Genomic DNA, 24,738 nt, shown 5'->3' with positions numbered 1-24,738 from the left:
TTAACTTAATTTGAAGTCTGAATAATGTATTCGGTGATGGGCTGGAGATCTGGCTGACTGGCTAGGCATGTAGTGATGTTCCAGAAGAGCAGAGTTTGGTTCCCAGCACCCACATTAAGCAGCTCGAAGCTGTCCAGAGGCATCCAATGCCTCTCTGGCTTCTGAAGGTGCTGGCATTCATCTCCCCCCCCCACCCCCCGCAACTAAAATAAAACTAAATCTTTTTAAAAGTATAGTGCACGATTTTAATCCCAGTGTGTTCCAGGCAGAGGCAGGTGGATGGATCTCTGTGAGCTCCAGGTCAGAGTTCCAGGACAGCTACTGCTACAGATCTACATAGTGAGGCACTGTCTCCCACCTTCCCCCATTCCCCACAAAAGGATGTAGCCAGTATATTTTTGCTAGACTGCACTGTCAATAACTAGTCTGTAAAAGCAGCGGAGGAAAGAATCATGTTTTGTACCTTGAACTATTACAAAGTAAGTTGATCCTAAGATGTTTATGTGCTAACAAGTCATTCCACAGACTTGCTAGTACTGTGCGGCCACAGTATAAAAGCACACTCAGGATTGTTCAAGGTTCAGCCCCAGGGATTTGAATCTTCCCTCTCTATTGTGATCACACTTAGCTCCAAATTTCTAATAATACTTAAATATAAATAAAGCCAATCTTTACTGAGCAGAAAAAAAAATCAAACAAATTAAGTGGGATTCAAGTAGTCCCTACACTTGATACTAGCCAACAGATGAAAAAAAATCTATGTCAATCATGTACAGTTATTGCATGGAGAACTAACTGCTGTTTAAAAAGCACCTCCTTCCTTCTGTAGTGATGTGGTTATAATAAGAATTCATAGAAATAGAAAAGGAACAAAAGAGGTGATTCCTTTGAAATGAAAATTATTCATCGTGGAGAATTTGCTTATCTTTACCTCTGCTGTACAAAAGAACGCCTATCAGAACTCTCCTATCTGGAGATTAGAGCACACAACTCAGAGGAAATGTTATTTTTGCAAGATTCAAGCAGATCTGCCTAGGACCACGTTTTAGGTAAGAAGAGAGCTAACACTGGCCTTTCCCTAGCTGAATCCCGAACTTCCTTCCTGCTAACCCGACACACACCATCTGATCAGTTTGGATCTCGGATGTTTGATTAAAGAGCTCAGTCATGGAAGACAAGGAATCTGGGTCATGCTTGCTTCATAAAACTGTTACTGAAAACAAATCATGTAATTAGTCTAATCTTCGGCTTCCTCAGCTGAAAAGGAGGTTGTCTGTTTTGCTCACAGAGACTTGATAGCGTTGGTAATCGCGGTGCTCGCACACAGGAGACATTCAACAAATGTTTATCTTTTCCACAGGGTTGGATGGGGAGGCAGAAAAAGCCAAGTCAGTTTCTTGGCAGCAGAGAGCTGTCAAACCAAGATCTGCATCAGGGAGCTTTAAAAATAAGGAGGGAGGGGAGCCTCACTTACCCCCGGGGAACTTTCCCTCCCTTTTCAGAATTCCTACCTATAGCACGGTATTTGGCATTTACAGCATCCTTTGAGTTGTCAGAGGTCTTTTCATAATTTTAACTAAGGTCTTATCTTTTTTAAACCATCTCTGACACTCCAGTCCTGTCATTACATACACTCACAGACCCACTCAAGGCCAACAGCAATAAACATTTGTTGCCTAAAACAGCACCAATGGGGGTTCGCTGATTTTGGGGAGGGTTAGAGTGTGGCCAAGGCTTTAAGGCGTGGAAGCGTCTCTCTGACAAAAGACACAACACTGGGAGGTGCCCTTTCTAAGCCACACTTTCCCTTTCCTTCCTCTCGCGTACCTCGGGACCATTTCTTTTCTTACTTGGGTGGGGGTGGGGGGTGAGGGTCACCGCTTTCCCTCATGGGTTTGGGGGGACGCTCAAAGAAATCCCCCTGGCTCGGCCGAGGCCGCAGGGCGGCGGCGCGGCAGCCACACCTACTTGGCCACCGCGGCTGGGAACCGGTGGGGGCGCGTCAGCCGGTCCCGGACGCCAGCTCCGCGGTTCCTCCGGGAAGGGCGCCAGTGCGCGGCGCCGCCGGCCGGCGCCAGGGGACGCCGCGGCCCCAGCACGTGGAAGCCGAGGGGGAGCGAGCTGGCGGGGCCGCGGCCTGGGGCGACCGAGGGGTGGACACCGCCGAGGGGCACGCCGCCGCCTCCGCCCCCGCGCGCGGACCCCACCCCCGGCCCGCGCGGCTCCGAAACCCGGCGAGAGGCGGAGCTCCACTGAGCCCGTCTTGCTCGGCCGGCCACCGCGTCCCCGTCCCGGTCCCCGTGCCCAACACTCACGGTGCTTGCCTCCGCCGCCGCTGCCGCCGCTCGGGTAGCTCAGCAGCAGGAAGGGCAGCGGGGAGCCGGGCGACGGCGGGGTCCTCCAGGCGCGCTGCGGTGGCGGGCGCGCTGTGAAGCCCGCGCCTCCATCGCCCGGGTAGAGGAGGAAGAAGGGGGCGGCCACCGGCGAGTCCGGCTCCGAGGGCCCCGCCTCGTCCTCCCGGTCCGCGCCGCGGGCGCTAGCACCGCGCGGTTCCAGCGGCTCGGAGGGGCGCCGCTCCCCGCCCCTCTCCTGCTCTTCGCCGCAACTTTCAGCAGCCGCGCCGGGCGCCGGCGACTCTGCCATCTCGCTTGCGGCTTCGCAGTGCAGCCGCCTCGCCAGGCCCGAGGCTCACGGCGAGGATCGGATGCCCCGCCGTGCCCGCGCCGCCACCGTCCGCCGTTCGCCGCCGCCTGGGCTCCGCGTTCCGCCCGCCCCGCCGGGGCCCGGCCAGCTGAGGACCGCCCCGCCCCGACGGCGCGGCCTGCCCAGCACCGCCTCCGGCCTCCGCCCCGCCTCGCTCGCCGCCCCCCGCCGCGGCTCGGCGCCCCTAGGGGGCAGCGTCCTGCTCGTCCTCCGCGCACCTTCCGCTGGGCTCCGGAGCGCCGATCCCTCCGGATCACGGGGCCCAGAGTGAGCCTGGCCTGGTCCTCTGCTACCCGGCTGGACCCTGCTGGCCAGGTGCTTGAACCGAGCGGCGTTGTCTGTGTGTAACCGCCAACTTCGCGGGTCACCGGAGAGAGAGGCGCAAAGATCTGGGCGGAAAAGGCCAATGCTCGTATTTTTTTTTAAAGACCCCACCCCCACCCCCTAAGTATTAAACTACGGTTTGCTGTTTACACACTAGACCTTCAACGGGTTGGCTCACGGTTTTGATTCAGGAACTTTAAATAGGATAAACTAGAGGAGACAATAGTCTTCCCACCGGTTTTTGTTCCATGTTCATGAGGTCGATTTAGAAACCGTTGTGTTTGCTCTTACTTTGTTCTCCAGATTTCCAGAACGGCAGGTGCGTGTGGGTGGGTTAAACCAGCTACTTCAAACTTTATAGGACACTTGCCGATTACAGGTTGATAGTTTTCCCTTTCGTAGTATTTGTCTTTTGTTAGTAAATTAGCCATCCGTATTTTATTTCATATATTTGAATCGGTACGTGCGCAAAGTAAACCCGCCCCCCCCCCCAAAAAAAAGAAAATTCCCAGTTTTTTGTTTTAATCGAGGGGGTAGGTGGGCTCACTTGAAGCCCAGGCTAAGCTGGCTTTGAAATTCCTGCCTTGGCTTCCAAGAGGTGGTATTTACAGGCTAGATGCACTGCTGACACTCCTCTGGGGTGGATTGCACTTTGAGATAGGATAGCTTTGAGTCGCAGACTCCTATGGAATCAAATAGAAATTACTGTCTGGACGTTTTGTACACTAGCTTCCATCTTCTCTAAGCCTTAACTCCGTAGAGAAAGTGAAACTTTCAGAAAGAAAATATATTTCTTATTCTCCGTAAATTGCTGAATTGCTACTAGAAATCATCACGGGAGTTCTTTAATGCCAGTCTTGAGGTTTTTAAAACAAGGAATATTTGAAAAGGAAGCTAACTTTAAACACCCTTAGAAAATTAACTAGTAGCTTTCAGTTTCTGGTATTTCCTTGACCCGTTGATCTTATTAGACCTGCCTAAGTTATTTGTCCTCTTGTGTAAAATTATTCATAGAGATTTTGTAAAAGTTAAAATTAGAAACCTAAGTAAACCCTCTACAGCATGGTCTAACAAGATTGACTAGTTCCTATCTACTTGTCATCGCTTTGACAAAACGATGTTTGTTTTGAGACAGGTCTCACCATGCAGGCCAGGCTGCTGACCTGGCGTTCACTGCGATCAGGCTGAACCTAAACTCACAGAGATCTGCCCACCTGCAGACTGCTCCAATCACAGAGGTGGGTCAAGCCTATCTAAGATGTAACTTTTTTTTTTTTTAATCAAATAAAAGCATGGAATGAGAGTTTCCATCATATCTTTGGTCATCTTGGGAGTTTGTTGAGTTTTATTTTTAAGATGTATTATTTATCTACTTAATTTACCCACATGCCTGTGGCTGTTTGTGTATATGCCCTGTGCCCGGGAGGCCAGAAGACAGTGTCAGATATCCTGGAGCTGTGGTTACAGGCAGTTCTGAGCTGGGAACTCGAATCCCCTGCAAGAGCACAAGAAGTGACGATCCATCTCTCCAGCCCCTTGTTGTTGTTGTTGTTGTTGTTTAAGAAGGTTGGGGGTGAGAGGTGAGTATCCTCCTGATCTGGGAGCCTTTGAATGCTGGGATTACAAGCATGCACCAGTATAACCCAGCTCATTTGAATCTTTTGAGGCGTGAGAATCTTTTTTTTTTTTTTAAAGATTTATTTATGTATATGAGTACATTGTAGCTGTCTTCAGACACACCAGCAGAGGGCATCAGATCCTATTATAGATGGTTGTGAGCCACCATGTGGTTGCTGGAAATTGAACTCAGGACCTTTGGAAGAACAGTCAGTGCTCTTAACTGCTGAGCCTAGTGTGAGAATCTTGATAAAGAATCTTGCCTCCTAGGAATTGAAAATCCTATTAAATAGGAAAAACCAATGCTTATGCTTTAGTTGGGTTTCTTTTTTTTTTTTTTTTTTTTTTTTGTTTTGTTTTGTTGTTGTTTTTGGTTTTTTTCGAGACAGGGTTTCTCTGTATAGCCCTGGCTGTCCTGGAACTCACTTTGTAGACCAGGCTGGCCTCGAACTCAGAAATCCACCTGCCTCTGCCTCCCGAGTGCTGGGATTAAAGGCGTGTGCCACCACCTCCCGGCTGGGTTTCTTACTTTTTTTTTTTTTTTTTCATCTAGAAACTCTTTAAGAAACTCTTTATTCTTGTCAGATCACATCCTAGAGGTGCTTTGCAGTCTTTCAGCTGCAGGTCGGGGTCAGAGATGATAGTGTATAGCTGGGATTTTGGCACTTGGAAGACTGAAACGGGTGGGGGGGATCATGATGGACTGAGACCAACTTTAACTACACAAGGAGCTCCTGTCATAAGGAAGCAAGCAGACAAAGAAATATGCAAGTCTCAAGAAGAGGAACAGAATTTCCACAAATCATAGTTAGGAAGACAGGTAATCGACAAGGGAAGTCACGAAACTCAAGTCTAAAAGCATCTAGCCTCATCTCCTGAGTGAGCAAATGGCAGGTGACAGCCCTGTGAGAAATGTGTTGTTTATTACCCCCTCTACAAAGAAAGAAAAGAAATCCCTTCTAGCTTAAATGCCAGGGTTCTCTTTGCTAAGCCTAGTTATCATAGCTTGACAATCTGTGTATTCCCGCGTTGAATTGTTTTTTATGCTTCTCTGCTTTTCATAGCAGCTCTGTGTTTTGCTACTGCTAATTAAATGACAGTGTAATGAATACAAGGGATCAGCTGAAATATGAGCCTCTTTAAATGTATAGGCAAGGCTATTTATAGACTTTTAGCCTAAAGGTGGATGGTACTCCAAGTCCCCGGTTTTCATATGCTTTTAGGGTTTTGATCAATAATATAATCACAGCCATGCATTAGCATTAGTGATCTACGTAATAGGCTGATTCAGCTGCTACACACGATTATAGAGGCCGAGATAATAAAAAACAAACTTGAACATGTTCCTTCTGGAAAGGCTACAGAGCATCTCCCAGCACTTATGAAAAGTGACAAGGTCCAGTCACCGTCACTAAGAATCTAGCTTTGCATTCCCATGAGGTAAAGCAGAAGATGCCTTCCGATTTAGTCATGCATGTTGGAGCTTCAGATCCTCTGGTGATCTTAAGGACAGATATGTATAGTACAGGGTACAAACACGTTTGGAGATTAATGCCATGGAAGAGAATGTATTTTTAGTATAAGCCTCTTAGTCTGTGAGTCAGAAGAGCCAGCCCTTGAGGAGAGTCGATAATCTTTCAGTATAATACATATTCTATTTTTATGTTTTTAAATCAAAGAGGGAGTTTTTAAAAAAATTTATTCACTTTACAACCCACTCACTGTCCCCCTCCTGGTCACCCCCTCTCACAATCCTTTCTCCCACCCCACTTCCCCTTCTCCTCTGAGACAGTGGGGAATCCCCTGGGTATCACCCCACCTGGGCTCATCAGGTCTCTGTGAGGCCAGACAAGGCTGCCCAGCAAGAAGAACAAATCCCATGTACAGGCAACAGCTTTTGGGACAGCCCCTGCTCCATTCGCTCGGGACCCACGTGAAGACTGAGCTGCACAGCTGCTACTTTTGTGCAGGAGGCCTAGGTCCAGCCCGTGGATGTTCTTTGGTTGGTGGTTCAGTCTCTCTGAGAGCCCCACCGGTCCAGGTTAGTTGACTCTGTTGGTCTTCCTGTAGGGTTCCTATCGCTTTCAGAGGGCCACAATCTTTCTCCCTACTTTTTCCTAAGAGTCCCTGAGCTCCACCCACTGGCTATGGGTGTCTGCATCTGACTGAGTCAGCTGCTGGGTAGAGCCTCTTAGAGGACAGTCACGCTAGACTCTTGTCTGCAAACATAACAGAGTATCATTAATAGTGTCAGGGATTGGTGCTTACTCATGGAATGGGTCTAAAGTTGGCCTGGTTATTGGTTGGCCATCCCTCAATCTCTGCTCCATCCCCCGTGCCTGCATTTCTTGTAGACACGATAAATTTTTGGTCAAAAGGGTTGTGGGTGAGTTGGTTTCCCTGCTGCTCCACTGCGGATTCTACAGGAGGTGGCCTTTTTAGGTTCCATATCCCCATTGCTGTGAGGCACAGCTAAGGTCACCCCCATTAATTCTTGGGTACCTCCTCTATCCCAGGGCTCTGTCTCTTCCTGGTGATGCCCCTACCTCTCCACTCCCGTCAGTCGTAGATTTCCATTCATTCTCATGGCCATCTGGTCATCTCTCCTGTCCTCCTTACACCTGATCCTGACCAACCGCCCCCCCAACCCCCGTTCCCTCTCTCACCCAGTTCCCTCCCTCCATCTGCCTCTTATGACTATTCTTCCCTCTTCTGAGTGAGATTCAAGCTTCCTTGCTTGTGCCTTACTTCTTGTTTAGTTTCTTTGGGTCTGTGGAGTGTAGCATGGGTATCCTGTATTTTACAGCTAATAATCCACTAATAAGTGAGCACATCCCATGCATGTCCTTTGGGGATGATATCCTCAAGTTCCATCCGTTGGTCTGCAAATTTCATGATGTCTTGGTTTTTAATAGCTGAATGGTATTCCATTGTGTAAATAAACCACATCTTATCTATCCATTTGTGAGTAACAACTGAATAAAGCTGCTATGAACATAGTTGAGCACAAGTGTCTTTGTGGGATGGTTGAGCTTGTTTTGGGTATGTGCCCAGGAAGTGGTATAGCTGGGTTTTGAAGTAGAACTATTCCCAGTTTTCTGAGAAACTACCAAATTGATTTCTAAGGAGACTGTATAAGTTTGCACTCTCACCAGCTGTGGAGGAGTGTCCCCTTGCTCCACATCAAGAGGAGACAGTTTAAAAAGCAAATTCAAGCTCTCATGTTAGTAACGTTTTCGGGTTAACTGAACAAATCATTTTTCATCTCCATGCACTACACACTGTTACAGATTATTATTATTATTAGAGACAAGGTCTATTTATTTTGTAGCCCCCAGCTGTCCTGGAAGTTGCTGTGTAGACCAGGCTGGCCTTGAAATTACGCTCCTATCTTCCTTTTATGAAGATTATATTAGCAGTAAATTAGTCCTCTTTGGGTGTTCTGTGGAGAACAGAATTGTGTAGAATTCAGAGCTCTGCTCTATATGAGCTTTCCATATTTTGTGCACTGTTTACTATCTTTTTTCGGGTGTGGTGCTGGTAGCATCTTACTTTATATAGCCTCTGCTGGCTTGGAACTATGTACCCAGGCCAGGCTGGAATTGTGGCAACCTCCCATCTTAATGTTGCTGAGGTGGTATGGTTGACTGGTAACTTCATCTTGTTTTAAATCTTGTTCTTCACTTTTGCTTTCCTGAATCTCTCTCAGTTGCATTTCTTCCGTGCTTTCGTTTAAATCTTTCCATGTGAGCATGTGAAGGACTCTTATAGCTGGTTTCCCTGCCTCTGGCTTTAATCCCTTCCACTTCCTGTTTCATAGGGCCAGTTTATGTTTGCAGAGTCTTTGGCTAGCGTCTCCTGTCAGGGACACCACCTGAGCTCCTTAAGCTGCTAGTGAAGGTGTGTATGTGTGATTTAACCCCTCCTTACCATTCCAGGATTACCTCCTACCTTGTCTTGCTTTTGGCCTAACATACTTGGCATTCCTTTGGTTGCTATCCCCATTACTCCCAACTTCCTGCTAGCATTGTGCTCCAGTAGATACACACCTTTTCTCCTCTTCCAACCTAGAGAGCTTTATGTTCCCTGATTTTCTGAGGCCCAACAAAAATCTTTCTCTCTCTCCCTTTATTATTTTTTCCATTTTGCAATGCACAAGATTGCTTTAAGTTCTCTGACTCCTTTTCTTCTAAAAGATTAGCAAATCCTTGAGGTTTAAAAAATAATTTGGCTTTTATTTCTAATGTTAAGGTATATTCAGCACAGTAGAAATAAAAATGCCTACAATTGATCACCTTATTAAGAAATTCAAGATGTTGAAATACACTTTTTGATTTCACCAATCCCCTCATTTACCCAAACTACAAAACGGCCCAAAGTGGTTACTTATTAACCCACAACAAAAGAAACATTCCCTTTAATCCCAGCACTTGGGAGGCAGAGGCAGGTGGATTTCTGAGTTCGAGGCCAGCCTGGTCTACAGAGTGAGTTCCAGGACAGCCAGGGCTGTACAGAGAAACCCTGTCTCGAAAAACAAAACAAAAGAAAAACCCAAAAACAACAAAATATTCCCACAGTATGTCTAATTTCCCTTTTTTGTTTGTTTCTCAACAGGGTTTGTGTGTGTAGCCCTGACTGTCCTGGAACTTGCTCTGTAAACCTAGCTGGCCATGAAGTCAGAGATTCACCTGTCTCTGGCTCTGGAGTGCTGTGATTAAAGGTGCACATCACCATGTAGGCCTTTAATATAGGCTATGTGTTTATGACAGTCCTCCTGCACCATCCTTCCAACCCTTCAGTTGTACTGTGGTTGCCTTACAGTTCTTGGATTGACCGCGCTCTAGGTAAGCGCTCTAGCACTGAACTCTCAGTCCCCTCCACCCCAAATTAATTATTATTTTTTAGCCAAACCTATGGGCTTCTGGTTTCATAGAGCTGAACTACTTACTGACAAGGTATAAACTGTGATTTCTTCTATAGTTCTAGAGGAAAAAACTCCACTGATTGGAGTTTCTCTAGTACTATCCAGTTTTTGTTTCCTACCTCATTCTTGTAGCTAACAGCCTACTATTATAAACTGTATGCTCAGCCTAGGACTTTGCAGTGTTCCATCTGAATCAGAATCTCCTGGAGTGCCTGTTAAAGCCAGAGCCATCTGGGGCTCACAGAAGCTGGCTAAATAAGGAAACATTTCACTTAGGAGTCCCATGTAGGACATTAACTTGGTACCGATGACACAACACTCATTAGGTGACACCTATGTAACAGATGTTCTAAATATTTCATGTATCAGTTCACTTAATTCTCCTAAGTCCTCCAAAGTAGGCACTACTCTTAGCCAGTTCAACCTGGCTTTGAACTGCTGAATATCCCTGAAAAACTTCTCATCTTGACACTTGCATTTCAAGTGCTGGAATTGCCGGGCGTGGTGGCGCATGCCTTTAATCCCAGCACTCAGAGGAGGCAGAGGCAGGCAGATTTCTGAGTTCGAGGCCAGCCTGGTCTACAAAGTGAGTTCCAGGACAGCCAGGGCTATACAGAGAAACCCTGTCTCAAAAAAAAAACCCCAAAAACCCAGAAACAACAAATAATCAAGCTGGAATTATATAAGCTGGCCCCCACGTCTATCATAAGAGATAAGCAGGACTGAGGACTTAACCCAAGGCTTCCCTGGAAACCAGGCATTACACTAAAACCTACATCCTTAGGCCCCACTATCCTGGTTTTACCCAACAAAAATAGAACGGAGGCACACAGACACCAAGTATTTTGTTTAAAGTCATAGCTACTAAATAAGACTTTGGTTTAAAATTCAAGTGGTCTAATCAGTCTGCTGGTATCCTAACAGTTATCCTAAGAGATGAAGAAAATGAAACTCGATTTACTCAAAATCACCTAGGAAACTTCAAAATGTATGCTTTTCTACTTCATCTGAAAAGGAGTTAAGCTCTAAAGCTAGCAAGGCTGGGCTGAAATCCTGCCTGTGATGCATAAAAGCTTTGTGATTTTGACAAAGTTAATTCTCTCTGCTCCAAATTTCCTCATTTTCAAAATGTGGATAATAGGGCCAAGTGAAATGCACTCATGCAGGAGCAGGGTACCTTGGTGCCTTCCTCTGACCTTTCTGCCTTGATTGGTCCCTCACTGAGCTGGAAGCTTGCTTTTGGCTAGCCTGGCAGGCCAGTGAGTTACTGGGATCTACCTATCTCCTCTTCCCAAAACTGGGGCTACAGGCACAGGTAACTGTTGTTGTTTAGAACTCAAATTCAGGTCTGCATGTTTGCAGAACAAGGGCCCCAACCCACCAAATCAGCTCAACTTAGAATTGTAGCGTCTTTATCCGTGACTATTACAACCACATCATCTTTGTACAGAGAGTAGACAATTGCTTAGAGCAAGTTTAACCTTAAAATTCCCAGCAAACTGAGAATCAAATAGCAACCACCACCAATCACCAGCAGAGGGGATATGGAATTTCTACCTTAGTTACCATAAAAAGGATTATTAAAAAAATACAATTGGTGCAATTATCCTTTCTGTCACATTTAACCAAAGCTGCTTTTTACCACAGATGCACGGTAAATGCATATGTACAAATATTCTGTCCCAAGAATTACAATTATAATTGAAATCTGTTAGATCACTTTTGCAGGCTATCTTACAAAAAAGAAACAAACAACCCCCCCCCCATGACTGTCAAAGGTTTTCATTGTCTCCACATGAAAACTTATATAAAAGTGTTAAAGTGTTAATTTCATTAACACTGCACAACTAGGTGGGGAAACTTTCTAGGCTAATGTGCTAAAATATTACACAGTTTTTTTACCCTCCAATTACAATTCTTAGTAGGACTTTAATGGATGAATAAAGTAGCAACCCCGGGCTGGAGACAGCTCACTTGTATGAGTGCTTGGTTAGTTATGCACAGGCTCCAGGTTCAAGTTCTCAGCACCCAGTACAAAAGACCAACCAACAAAGCCCAAAGCAGCAACCCCTAATTCCCTGCTGACAACAAATTTTAAACTTAAAGAAAAAAAAATAGGTATTACAAACACAATCACTTTACTTCAAAACACTTTTTATTGACCTAAAATAATTGCCAAAAGCTAGGCCAAAGAGCAACTTTACTTAAGCTTAATGCTCTTCTTAACTCCAGCACGAATGCCAGAGAGTTCACCACTGTACCGCTGTTCTTCTCTGCGAACTTCACGAACCTGGCCTCGTCGTCGGATTTTGGCTTTTCTGAACTTTTCCCTATGTTTCACTCTGGGATTTCTATCAATCTTCTTTCTCCTGGGTGTAAGTCCCCTATTTTTAGCAATCTGGTAGGTAATGGCTCTCTTTGCATTTTGTTCTTCGAGAGCCTGTTCTTCAGCACTGTTTTCTTCCTTCTTTCTCTTCAACTCTTGCCTGTCTTCCATTTCCTTATAGTACTTGAGAGCAGCCCCATCAAAATCAGGCTCATCAGTCAGGGCAACAGCAGCAGCCTGCTTTACAGACTTGGGCTTGGTTTTGGTTAATTTTGCTTTTGGAGTCATTTCTTTCTTTACAGCACCATCCTTGGCTGTGAGGAGGTGACGGATTTCAGAGGACAGTTTCTGATCCACAACCGACAGCTTGTTGATCAGATTTCTGTAGGTAACAAGCCTTTCTATAACAGGATGTCCATGTGCAGGGACTCTCCGGGCTTTTAAGATCAAATAAAAGCTAATGTTGGCGCAATAGTTCAAGTAGAGATTATACTTAGTCTTCAGGTATTCGCTTCCTCTTCCAGTTGGAATGACCCCTTTCTCCACCAACTGTAACAAGGGTTCTAACTCATCCTTCACCTCTGTCAACTTGGCTTGGAGGTCTTCTATGAGCTCTAAGAGCTCTGGTGATTCTTTCTTCAACATTTTCAGCTTCTCTTTTACCGAGACTTTAGCCAAATCCTTCACAACCCTTGTCTCAGCTTCGTCTACCTGGGGCACCGGCTTTGCAAAGGCCTCCACCCAAGCGACTCCAAAATCATCCTCTTGCAGGGCTTGGGCCAAGCGCCGCTGAATTATCTGTGCCTCCTCCTCTTCTTCTCTTTCCTCCTCTTCTACTTCTTGCTGACTCTGACGGCCTCGGGATTTGGAACCATAGTCCGTATCGTAATAAAGCTTTTTTCTCTGACCCCAGGACAAGCTAGGGTCCACAGAGGCCTCAGCCTCACTCTGCACGGAGCTTCCGCCGTCATCATCCTCTCCAACCTCCTCCTCCTCCGAACTCTCTCCATCTTCGTCATCTCCATCATCAATATCTAGAGGTAGCACCTCTTCCTCCTCATCGCCATCCTCCTCCCCACTCTCGACTTCGTTCCAGCCCTTGGCCAGGACTGCCCGAGATCGCGCTTCATGGAACTCATCTACCTGGTCTTGGTAGTAGCTGGAGTCCCCTGGAGAGGGCGGCAACCCCAAGTCGTCCTCATTTTCGTCCGTGGCGGTGAGACCTGCCTGGGCCCGCACGGCGGCCCACTGAGCCGCTCCACGCCGCCGTGATTTCTTCACCATGGCTCACCAGCGGTCCCGGGTTCCCAAGCGACGCCGCGATTTCCGCCACTTCTGACCTCCGCCCAGAATGATGCCGGCAAGCGGAGGCTTTCAGCACCAGCACGCTCCGCGAACCCAAGTCGGTGACCACCGGAGCAGAGAGTCTGGGAAAGGCCTGTTTCCTTCCGCTCCCAGGGTGCTCTCCGCGCAGCGCGCGCGCCTAAACTTCCGCTCCCCCCCCCCCCCCCAGCGTAATCCCGCCGCCGTGTCTTTTTAAAAACCAGTCGGTTCCGGCGAATGAAAACTTCCGGGTAGGAACGCTAGGCCAAGGATATTTCCGTTCCGCGGATCCTTTTGTGGCTACTTCCGAGCTCTCTCTCTCTCTGGTGACTTCCGGCGTGAAGCCGGAATCCCGCCAGGGACGCCGCGAGACAGCCCGCGGCCGACAGAGGGCGCGGGGCATCTACGTTCCCACGCGTCGGCAGGGCGCCCACTGGGCCACGCTAGATAGTTGCCCAGCTCACGGTTTCGTGTTCTCCGTTTGCCAGAGTGGAAGTTAGTCAGGGTTTTGTTTGTGTTTTGTTTAGTTTTGTTTTTTGTCTGTCTTGACTTCTGAAGCCGGGACTCGCCATGTTGTCAGCCTCAGCCTCCCGGATTGGTGCTTTTCTCTGTTTTTGCCTGGGAGTTGCTACCGTAGGCGCCGCGTTTCCGGGCCCCGCGCGGCGAGTCTCTGCTTTTAGGCGACCCGAGAGAGGACTTCGGGGTTTTTTGGGGACGATGTAACCGGGAAGAGTAAAAGACGCGCGGTGTCCTTCTACTGGAATAGCTTCGCTTTTCTAGACGTTCTGGAAAACTGTGAGGCTGTCAGCCGCGGACAGCCTCCTATGTATAGAATTGGGTTGCAACATTTAATGATTATTCATTGTTGTGTTCTTCAACATTGATCAAGCACCAAACTTCCGTGGCAGCGTTTTAGGCAGAGATGGGGGGGGGGAGGGGAGGGGAGAATAAAGGAAGGAAATGAGCAAAATAGATTTAACAAGGGAGGGAGGGGAGAGGAGAGAGGAGAATGAAGGAAGGAAATGAGCAAAATAGATTTAACAAGGGAGGGGAGGAGAAGAGAAAGAAGAGGGAGAGGGGAGAGAGGGAGAAGGGGAGAAGAAGTGGGGAGGAGGAAAGAGGAGGGAAGAGGAAGAAGAGGAAAAGGAAAAGAGATAAAGGCCAAAATAGGAGACCTTGTGGTTTAGGAGGGCGCACGGGTACACCAAACAGAAAACTCAGTCAAATGGGAGAAGTGACATATGGGTCTAAGAGAATCGAACTGGTGTCAAGCTTAGTAGACAGGGCTACCACCTAAGCTATCTCAAATGTATGACCTTTTATGTCAGCTTCCTTATTTAAAAGGATATACAAAGTCGTGATTATGCATACCACATGGGGTCTTGTCTTTTTTTTCTTTTTTTTTTTTTTCCATTTTTTATTAGGTATTTAGCTCATTTACATTTCCAATGCTATACCAAAAGTCCCCCTTACCCACCCACCCCCACTCCCCTACCCACCCACTCCCCCCCTTTGGCCCTGGCGTTCCCCTGTACCGGGGCACACAAAGTCTGCGTGTCCAATGGGCCTCTCTTTCCAGTGATGGCCGACTAGGCCATCTTTTGATACATATGCAGCTAGAGTCAAGAGCTCAGGGGTACTGGTTAGTTCATAATGTTGTTCCACCTATAGGGTTGAAGATCCCTTTAGCTCCTTGGGTACTTTCTCTAGCTCCTCCATTGGGAGCCCTGTGAACCATCCATTAGCTGACTGTGAGCATCCACTTCTGTGTTTGCTAGGCCCCGGCATAGTCTCACAAGAGACAGCTACATCTGGGTCCTTTCGATAAAATCTTGCTAGTATATGCAATGGTGTCAGCGTTTGGATGCTGATTATGGGGTGGATCCCTGGATATGGCAGTCTCTACATGGTCCATCCTTTCATCTCAGCTCCAAACTTTGTTTCTGTAACTCCTTCCATGGGTGTTTTGTTCCCACTTCTAAGGAGGGGCATAGTGTCCACACTTCAGTCTTCATTTTTCTTGAGTTTCATGTGTTTAGGAAATTGTATCTTATATCGTGGGTATCCTAGGTTTTGGGCTAGTATCCACTTATCAGTGAGTACATATTGTGTGAGTTCCTTTGTGATTGTGTTACCTCACTCAGGATGATGCTCTCCAGGTCCATCCATTTGGCTAGGAATTTCATAAATTCATTCTTTTTAATAGCTGAGTAGTACTCCATTGTGTAGATGTACCACATTTTCTGTATCCATTCCTCTGTTGAGGGGCATCTGGGTTCTTTCCAGTTTCTGGCTATTATAAATAAGGCTGCTATGAACATAGTGGAGCATGTGTCCTTCTTACCAGTTGGGGCTTCTTCTGGATATATGCCCAGGAGAGGTATTGCTGGATCCTCCGGTAGTACTATGTCCAATTTTCTGAGGAACCGCCAGACTGATTTCCAGAGTGGTTGTACAAGCCTGCAATCCCACCAACAATGGAGGAGTGTTCCTCTTTCTCCACATCCTCGCCAGCATCTGCTGTCACCTGAATTTTTGATCTTAGCCATTCTCACTGGTGTGAGGTGGAATCTCAGGGTTGTTTTGATTTGCATTTCCCTGATGATTAAGGATGTTGAACATTTTTTCAGGTGCTTCTCTGCCATTCGGTATTCCTCAGGTGAGAATTCTTTGTTCAGTTCTGAGCCCCATTTTTTAAGGGGGTTATTTGATTTTCTGAAGTCCACCTTCTTGAGTTCTTTATATATGTTGGATATTAGTCCCCTATCTGATTTAGGATAGGTAAAGATCCTTTCCCAGTCTGTTGGTGGTCTTTTTGTCTTATAGACAGTGTCTTTTGCCTTGCAGAAACTTTGGAGTTTCATTAGGTCCCATTTGTCAATTCTCGATCTTACAGCACAAGCCATTGCTGTTCTGTTCAGGAATTTTTCCCCTGTGCCCATATCTTCAAGGCTTTTCCCCACTTTCTCCTCTATAAGTTTCAGTGTCTCTGATTTTATGTGAAGTTCCTTGATCCACTTAGATTTGACCTTAGTACAAGGAGATAAGTATGGATCGATTCGCATTCTTCTACATGATAACAACCAGTTGTGCCAGCACCAATTGTTGAAAATGCTGTCTTTCTTCCACTGGATGGTTTTGGCTCCCTTGTCGAAGATCAAGTGACCATAGGTGTGTGGGTTCATTTCTGGGTCTTCAATTCTATTCCATTGGTCCACTTGTCTGTCTCTATACCAGTACCATGCAGTTTTTATCACAATTGCTCTGTAGTAAAGCTTTAGGTCAGGCATGGTGATTCCACCAGAGGTTCTTTTATCCTTGAGAAGAGTTTTTGCTATCCTCGGTTTTTTGTTATTCCAGATGAATTTGCAAATTGCTCCTTCTAATTCGTTGAAGAATTGAGTTGGAATTTTAATGGGGATTGCATTGAATCTGTAGATTGCTTTTGGCAAGATAGCCATTTTTACAATGTTGGTCCTGCCAATCCATGAGCATGGGAGATCTTTCCATCTTCTGAGATCTTCTTTAATTTCTTTCTTCAGGGACTTGAAGTTTTTATCATACAGATCTTTCACTTCCTTCGTTAGAGTCACGCCGAGATATTTTATATTATTTGTGGCTATTGAGAAGGGTGTTGTTTCCCTAATTTCTTTCTCAGCCTGTTTATTCTTTGTGTAGAGAAAGGCCATTGACTTGTTTGAGTTAATTTTATATCCAGCTACTTCACCGAAGCTGTTTATCAGGTTTAGGAGTTCTCTGTTGGAATTTTTAGGGTCACTTATATATACTATCATATCATCTGCAAAAAGTGATATTTTGACTTCCTCTTTTCCAATTTGTATCCCCTTGATCTCCTTTTGTTGTCGAATTGCTCTGGCTAATACTTCAAGTACTATGTTGAAAAGGTAGGGAGAAAGTGGGCAGCCTTGTCTAGTCCCTGATTTTAGTGGGATTGCTTCCAGCTTCTCTCCATTTACTTTGATGTTGGCTACTGGTTTGCTGTATATTGCTTTTATCATGTTTAGGTATTGGCCTTGAATTCCTGATCTTTCCAGAACTTTTATCATGAATGGGTGTTGGATCTTGTCAAATGCTTTTTCTGCATCTAACGAGATGATCATGTGGTTTTTGTCTTTGAGTTTGTTTATATAATGGATTACATTGATGGATTTTCGTATATTAAACCATCCCTGCATCCCTGGAATAAAACCTACTTGGTCAGGATGGATGATTGCTTTAATGTGTTCTTGGATTCGGTTAGCGAGAATTTTATTAAGGATTTTTGCATCGATGTTCATAAGAGAAATTGGTCTGAAGTTCTCTATCTTTGTTGGATCTTTCTGTGGTTTAGGTATCAGAGTAATAGTGGCTTCATAAAATGAGTTGGGTAGAATACCTTCTACTTCTATCTTGTGAAAAAGTTTGTGCAGAACTGGAGTTAGATCTTCTTTGAAGGTCTGATAGAACTCTGCACTAAACCCGTCTGGTCCTGGGCTTTTTTTGGCTGGGAGACTATTAATAACTGCTTCTATTTCTTTAGGGGATATGGGACTGTTTAGAAGGTCAACTTGATCCTGATTCAACTTTGGTACCTGGTATCTGTCCAGAAATTTGTCCATTTCGTCCAGGTTTTCCAGTTTTGTTGAGTATAGCCTTTTGTAGAAGGATCTGATGGTGTTTTGGATTTCTTCAGGATCTGTTGTTATGTCTCCCTTTTCATTTCTGATTTTGTTAATTAGGATTTTGTCCCTGTGCCCTTTAGTGAGTCTAGCTAAGGGTTTATCTATCTTGTTGATTTTCTCAAAGAACCAACTCCTCGTTTGGTTAATTCTTTGAATAGTTCTTCTTGTTTCCACTTGGTTGATTTCACCCCTGAGTTTGATTATTTCCTGCCGTCTACTCCTCTTGGGTGAATTTGCTTCCTTTTTTTCTAGAGCTTTTAGATGTGTTGTCAAGCTGCTAGTATGTGCTCTCTCCCGTTTTTTCTTGAAGGCACTCATAGCTATGAGTTTCCCTCTTAGAAATGCTTTCATTGTGTCCCAAAGGTTTGGGTACGTTGTGGCTTCATTTTCATTAAACTCTAAAAAGTCTTTAATTTCTTTCTTTATTCCTTCCTTGACCAAGGTATCATTGAGAAGAGTGTTGTTCAGTTTCCATGTGAATGTTGGCTTTCTATTATTTATTTTGTTATTGAAGATCAGCCTTAGTGCATGGTGATCTGATAGGATACATGGGACAATTTCAATATTTTTGAATCTGTTGAGGCCTGATTTGTGACCTATTATGTGGTCAATTTTGGAGAAGGTACCATGAGGTGCTGAGAAGAAGGTATATCCTTTTGTTTTAGGGTAAAATGTTCTGTAGATATCTGTCAGATCCATTTGTTTCATCACTTCTGTTAGTTTCAGTGTGTCCCTGTTTAGTTTCTGTTTCCATGATCTGTCCATTGGTGAAAGTGGTGTGTTGAAGTCTCCCACTATTATTGTGTGAGGCGCAATGTGTGCTTTGAGCTTTACTAAAGTTTCTTTAGTGAATGTGGCTGCTCTTGTATTTGGAGCATAGATATTCAGAATTGAGAGTTCCTCTTGGAGGATTTTACCTTTGATGAGAATGAAGTGTCCCTCCTTGTCTTTTTTGATGACTTTGGGTTGGAAGTCAATCTTATCAGATATTAGGATGGCTACTCCTGCTTGTTTCTTCATACCATTTGCTTGGAAAATTGTTTTCCAGCCTTTCATTCTGAGGTAGTGTCTATCTTTTTCTCTGAGATGAGTTTCCTGTAAGCAGCAAAATGTTGGGTCTTGTTTGTGTAGCCAGTTTGTTAGTCTATGTCTTTTTATTGGCGAGTTGAGACCATTGATGTTAAGAGATATTAAGGAAAAGTAATTGTTGCTTCCTGTTATTTTAGTTGTTAAAGGTGGCATTCTGTTCTTGTGGCTGTCTTCTTTTAGGTTTGTTGAGGAATTACCTTCTTGTTTTTTCTAGGGCGTTGTTCCCGTTCTTGTATTGGTTTTTTTCTGTTATTAACCTTTGAAGGGCTGGATTCGTGGAGAGATAATGCGTGAATTTGGTTTTGTCGTGGAATACTTTGGTTTCTCCCTCTATGATAATTGAGAGTTTGGCTGGGTATAGTAGCCTGGGCTGCAGTTTGTGTTCTCTTAGTGTCTGTATAACATCTGTCCAGGCTCTTCTGGCTTTCATAGTCTCTGGTGAAAAATCTGGTGTAATTCTGATAGGCTTGCCTTTATATGTTACTTGACCTTTTTCCCTTACTGCTTTTAGTATTCTATCTTTATTTAGTGCATTTGATGTTCTGATTATTATGTGTCGGGAGGAATTTCTTTTCTGGTCCAGTCTATTTGGAGTTCTGTAGGCTTCTTGTATGTTCATATGCATCTCATTCTTTAGATTTGGGAAGTTTTCTTCAATAATTTTGTTGAAGATGTTTGCTGGACCTTTGAGTTGAAAATCTTCATTCTCATCCACTCCTATTATCCGTACGTTTGGTCTTCTTATTGTGTCCTGGATTTCCTGGATATTTTGAGTTAGGATCTTTTTGCATTTTCCATTTTCTTTGATTGTTGTGCCGATGTTCTCTATGGAATCTTCTGCACCTGAGATTCTCTCTTCCATCTCTTGTATTCTGTTGCTGATGCTCAAATCTATGGTTCCAGATTTCTTTCCTAGGGTTTCTATCTCTAGTGTTGCCTCGCTTTGAGTTTTCTTTATTGTGTCTACTTCCCTTTTTAGGTCTAGTATGGTTTTGTTCATTTCCATCACCTGTTTGTATGTTTTTTCCTCTTTTTCTGTAAGGACTTCTACCTGTTTGATTGTGTTTTCCTGTTTTTCTTTAAGGACTTGTAACTCTTTAGCAGTGTTCTCCTGTATTTCTTTAAGTGATTTATTAAAGTCCTTCTTGATGTCCTCTACCATCATCATGAGATATGCTTTTAAATCTAGGTCTAGGTTCTCAGGTGTGTTGGGGTTCCCTGGACTGGGCGAAGTGGGTGTGCTGGGTTCTGGTGATGGTGAGTGGTCTTGGTTCCTGCTAGTAAGATTCCTCCGTTTACCTTTCGCCATCTGGTAATCTCTGGAGTTAGTAGTTATAGTTGACTCCGTTTAGAGATTGTTCTTCTGGTGATTCTGTTACCGTCTATCAGCAGACCTGGGAGACAGATTCTCTCCTCTGAGTTTCAGTGCTCAGAGCACTCTCTGCTGGCAAGCTCTCTTACAGGGAAGGTGCGCAGATATCTTGTATTTGGACCTCCTCCTGGCCGAAGAAGAAGGCCCAAAACAGGACCTTTCTCAGACACTGTGTTGCTTTGGCAGTTCCCAGGTGGTACAGACTCTCACCTAAGCAGACTAAATTCCTAAGTTCCTTGGAGTCCCGGGACCAAGATGGCGACCGCTGCTGCTGTGGCTTAGGTCGCCTCCCTAGCCGGGCGGGCACCTGTCCTCTGGTCCGGAAGGTGGCCGGCTGTCCCCGGCCCACACAGGGTGCTGCCTCAGCGCCTCTGTGCTTCTGCCTGTTCCAGAGGCTGTCAGGTTCTCTGGCGCACCCTCTCACCTGTTCAGACTAATTTCCTAAGTTCGGCGGGTCCCGGACCAAGATGGCGACCGCTGCTGCTGTGGCTTAGGCCGCCTCCCCAGCCGGGCGGGCACCTGTCCTCCGGTCCAGACGGTGGCTGGCTGTCCCCGGCCCACAAAGGGTGCTGCCTCAGTGCCTCTGTGTTTCCGCCTGTTCCAGAAGCTGTCAGGTTCTCTGGCGCACCCTCTCACCTGTTCAGACTAATTTCCTAAGTTCGGCAGGTCCCGGACCAAGATGGCGACCGCTGCTGCTGTGGCTTAGGCCGCCTCCCCAGCCGGGTGGGCACCTGTCCTCTGGTCCGGAAGGTGGCCGGCTGTCCCCGGCCCACGCAGGGTGCTGCCTCAGCGCCTCTGTGCTTCCGCCTGTTCCAGAAGCTGTCAGGTTCTCTGGCGCACCCTCTCACCTGTTCAGACTAATTTCCTAAGTTCGGCGGGTCTCGGACCAAGATGGCGACCGCTGCTGCTGTGGCTTAGGCCGCCTCCCCAGCCGGGCGGGCACCTGTCCTCCGGTCCGGAAGGTGGCCGGCTGTCCCCGGCCCACACAGGGTGCTGCCTCAGCGCCTCTGTGCTTCTGCCTGTTCCAGAAGCTGTCAGGTTCTCTGGCGCACCCTCTCACCTGTTCAGACTAATTTCCTAAGTTCGGCGGGTCCCGGACCAAGGTGGCGACCGCTGCTGCTGTGGCTTAGGCCGCCTCCCCAGCCGGGTGGGCACCTGTCCTCTGGTCCGGAAGGTGGCCGGCTGTCCCCGGCCCACGCAGGGTGCTGCCTCAGCGCCTCTGTGCTTCCGCCTGTTCCAGAAGCTGTCAGGTTCTCTGGCGCACCCTCTCACCTGTTCAGACTAATTTCCTAAGTTCGGCGGGTCCCGGACCAAGATGGCGACCGCTGCTGCTGTGGCTTAGGCCGCCTCCCCAGCCGGGCGGGCACCTGTCCTCCGGTCCGGAAGGTGGCCGGCTGTCCCCGGCCCACACAGGGTGCTGCCTCAGCCCCTCTGTGCTTCTGCCTGTTCCAGAGGCTGTCAGGTTCTCTGGCGCACCCTCTCACCTGTTCAGACTAATTTCCTAAGTTCGGCGGGTCCCGGACCAAGATGGCGACCGCTGCTGCTGGGGGTCTTGTCTTATAAAACAAGACAGCAACAATAAATAAAACAACCCTAACCAAACACACACACACACACACACACACACACACACACACACGATCATAAAAAGGATTTAAGGACCTGAGGGGTAATCTGCCTGTTAACTCCCCTCATTGTCATGGGCTGATTCCACTGGCATGTCTCCCCGGGTGTTAGGCCAGGTTAAAGAAGATAGCCTTCCCAGATGGAGAAGAACAATCTTTGTTCTTTGGTCAAGGGTATGTGAATAGCTACTTGCTACATTCCCCTGCTAGAACCTGTTAAAAAAAAGTCTCCCAAAAAGGGTTTACCATTTCTTCCCCAAATTAAGGGATTTGTGCTGTATTCAAAATAGCTTAAAAAAATCCACTAGGGGTTCCCCCCTAAGTTTGGTACAGAGAAATGTTCAATATTTGTTTAGTGAATATGTATAAAAAGTATATTTGATTTCATACCTTAGGTGCTCTATAAGGCTTAGTGAATGCTATATACAAATGCAAACATCTTTGAGACATAAACTGAACTAGAATGGAGTCAGTGACCTTCAGTTTTAACTTAAGATTAACACACATGGAGAGTTACAGGCAATTAGTTGAAGGCTAGGGAGTATGCTATAGAAATCAGAGCCATAAAACCCCTCACCAGGACTTCACATTTAGTTGTTATCACCACCTTTTGCATTAAGAAAATACATTAGGGTGCTCCCCACCCACCGCTTTTGGGTACATGGAGTGTTCAGCAAAGACCAAAGATGTAGTGAGAGAGGTTTTTGAGATGGCCACGAGAGCTGCTCTGCAAGCTAGACATGGGAAGAAAAAGTCTGGGTGCCTCATCTTGTGAAACGCAGCCCCATGCGGTTAATTTGAAGTGCTGTTTATTAATCTTAGTGTATGATTACTGGCCTTTTCATTTATCTATAATTTACCTAAGATTACAAATCAGGAGTCATCTTGCTACCAGGATTTAGAAGCCAACCATGATTATTAATAATGTCCAACCTGTCTGACCAGCCAGGGTCCTTCTGACACTGCTCTAACAGCCCTCTCTGCACTCCACCCTACATCAGGCGCTAATTCAAAGAATTTCTTAACTTTTTGCTTCTTTCTAGAAAGAGAAACAGTTGGTAACTTTTGTGAATTAGGCTGTAACTATTTTATAACTAACATGTCCTGCCTACTTTGTCAGCTGCAAGCACTCTGGTGAGTCACTACTTCAGAGCTTTCCTTGTGAACAGACTCCATTGCCAGAGCATCCAGAGCATCCAGTTTTTTGAAAACTTCCTCAGCCAGAAAGGCCCAAGTCCAGGCAGCTGTGGCAGAGTTACAGTTCTGTGGTCTCCTGTTAGTTACCTTAATAGTTACTGTGTAATTAGTGCCACTTAATGTATGTTACCAAAAAATAAATATATCTACCCCAGACTAGATGTAGTATTTTTTGTATAATTGGATTTCCTAATACTGATATTTGTCATTCCCACAGAAGGTGTATTGCTTCTATTTATTTATTTATTTATTTATTTATTTATTTATTTATTTATTATATGTAAGTACACTGTAGCTGTCTTTAGACACTCCAGAAGAGGGAGTCAAATCTTGTTACAGATGGTTGTGAGCCATCATTTGGTTGCTGGGATTTGAACTCAGGACCTTTGGAAGAGCAGTTGGTGCTCTTACTCTCTGAGCCATCTCACCAGCCCATATATTGCTTCTTTTCTCTTCCTTCCTTCCTTCCTTCCTTCCTTCCTTCCTTCCTTTCTTTCTTTCTTTCTTTCTTTCTTTCTTTCTTTCTTTCTTTCTTTCTTTCTTTTTCTTAAAAAGAAAGTGAATTTGGAAATAAAGTCAGATGGAAAAATTCATTTTTAAAATTCCCATTTTGTCACTTTCTCTGATAAAATATGGCCATATCCCCTATTCAGCCCTATATATCATTCTAGTACCCCTTTCCAGACTGGACTAAGTAAGTAGGAATTTGGTTTCCTGCCTGAGGCAGTTATACTTTGGAGGTGGCATAGCCTTTCTCACCTGGACTGCAGGGTCACAGTGCTCCTTTCTCCACACTGTATCCGAGTTGCCTCCCAGAGGAGCCACCAGTTCTTATGGGTGGCAGTGGGTGGGGTTGGGGGGGTGTCTCTTCTCTTCAGCTGACTAAACTTTTTTCTGTACAAGGTAATTTTTCCAACTAATAGAATAAAGGCAGTTTTTTAAACTTACTGTAAAAAAAAGAAAAAGAAAACATACATTAGAGTTGGTTTATTGTGTACTAGCTGATGTTCATATTTATTTGAGCATCATACAAGTCTTACAGTATCATACAATGATAGTTTTAAATTCTGTAATAAAATGTTTTTCTTAGAAGAGAACATTAATACATCTTTCAGAAAAGTGGTATTTTTAAAGTACACAATACCTTAAGTGCCCAACGGTGTCTGAAAGCTTTAAAAGCCCTTACACAATTTTTTAAAAAACGGCTTTTTTTATATAGCCTTGGCTGTCCTTAAACTAGTTCTGTAGACCAGGCTGACCTCCAACTCACAGATCTTTCTGTTTCTCCTCCGGTGCTGGGATTAAAGGTGTGAGCCATTAGTGACAAGCTAGAAAATACAATTTAATGAATAGGATGTGGCTAGAAATCCATGTTATGATAATAAGCATAAACCTCATATTTGAATCTGTTTTCGTCATCTTTTTCTTCTTTTGAAAGATTTATTTATTTAATTTATGTGAGTACACTGTAGCTGTCTTCAGACCCACCACAAGAGGGCATCAGATCCCATTATAGTGAGCCACTATGTGGTTGTTGGGAATTAAACTCAGAACCT

The 24,738-nt window shown here is 45.5% G+C and overlaps 2 protein-coding genes and 1 long non-coding RNA gene across 14 annotated transcripts in view; 1 reads left to right on the top strand and 2 right to left on the bottom strand.

The window, feature by feature from the left end:
* Positions 1 to 3,287, bottom strand: part of Rufy3 (RUN and FYVE domain containing 3) — an 86,913-nt gene extending 83,626 nt beyond the window's left edge. For 4 of the 11 annotated variants that reach the window (XR_389285.4, XR_001784721.2, XM_006535109.4 and 1 more), the window contains exon 1: positions 2,316 to 2,828. Coding sequence is in view for 4 of the 11 variants with exons in the window: in XM_006535109.4 (XP_006535172.1) it covers positions 2,316 to 2,643 (328 nt within the window). In the remaining 7 variants the exon portion in view is untranslated. Of the gene's footprint in view, positions 1 to 1,968; positions 2,221 to 2,315; positions 2,829 to 2,921 lie in introns of those variants that run through there. The other 7 variants (NM_001289774.1, NM_001289775.1, XR_003955674.1 and 4 more) reach the window with 6 other exon arrangements.
* Positions 2,234 to 4,352, top strand: Gm42107 (predicted gene, 42107). Of its 2 annotated transcripts, none has more exons than NR_168902.1 (2): positions 2,234 to 3,018; positions 4,163 to 4,352. It is a non-coding gene; the product is annotated as a predicted gene, 42107 (long non-coding RNA). The 2 variants fall into 2 exon arrangements; NR_168903.1 differs by having other exon boundaries at positions 2,897 to 3,346.
* Positions 4,353 to 11,701: 7,349 nt separating this feature from the next.
* Utp3 (UTP3 small subunit processome component) lies at positions 11,702 to 13,330 on the bottom strand. Its single transcript, NM_023054.2, has one exon. It carries the CDS (start codon positions 13,176 to 13,178, stop codon positions 11,769 to 11,771), a length of 1,410 nt encoding a protein of 469 aa, NP_075541.1. The 5' UTR covers positions 13,179 to 13,330; the 3' UTR covers positions 11,702 to 11,768.
* Positions 13,331 to 24,738: the final 11,408 nt, after the last annotated feature.

The sequence above is a fragment of the Mus musculus genome, chromosome 5, assembly GCF_000001635.26.
Source record: "Mus musculus strain C57BL/6J chromosome 5, GRCm38.p6 C57BL/6J".
Lineage (NCBI taxonomy): Eukaryota > Metazoa > Chordata > Mammalia > Rodentia > Muridae > Mus > Mus musculus.
This window is presented reverse-complemented; position numbering and strand designations above follow the sequence as displayed.

Coding starts and splice junctions, on each gene's coding strand:
- Utp3 (NM_023054.2), bottom strand. CDS start 13,178: ATGGTGAAGAAATCACGGCGGCGTGGAGCGGCTCAGTGGGCCGCCGTG.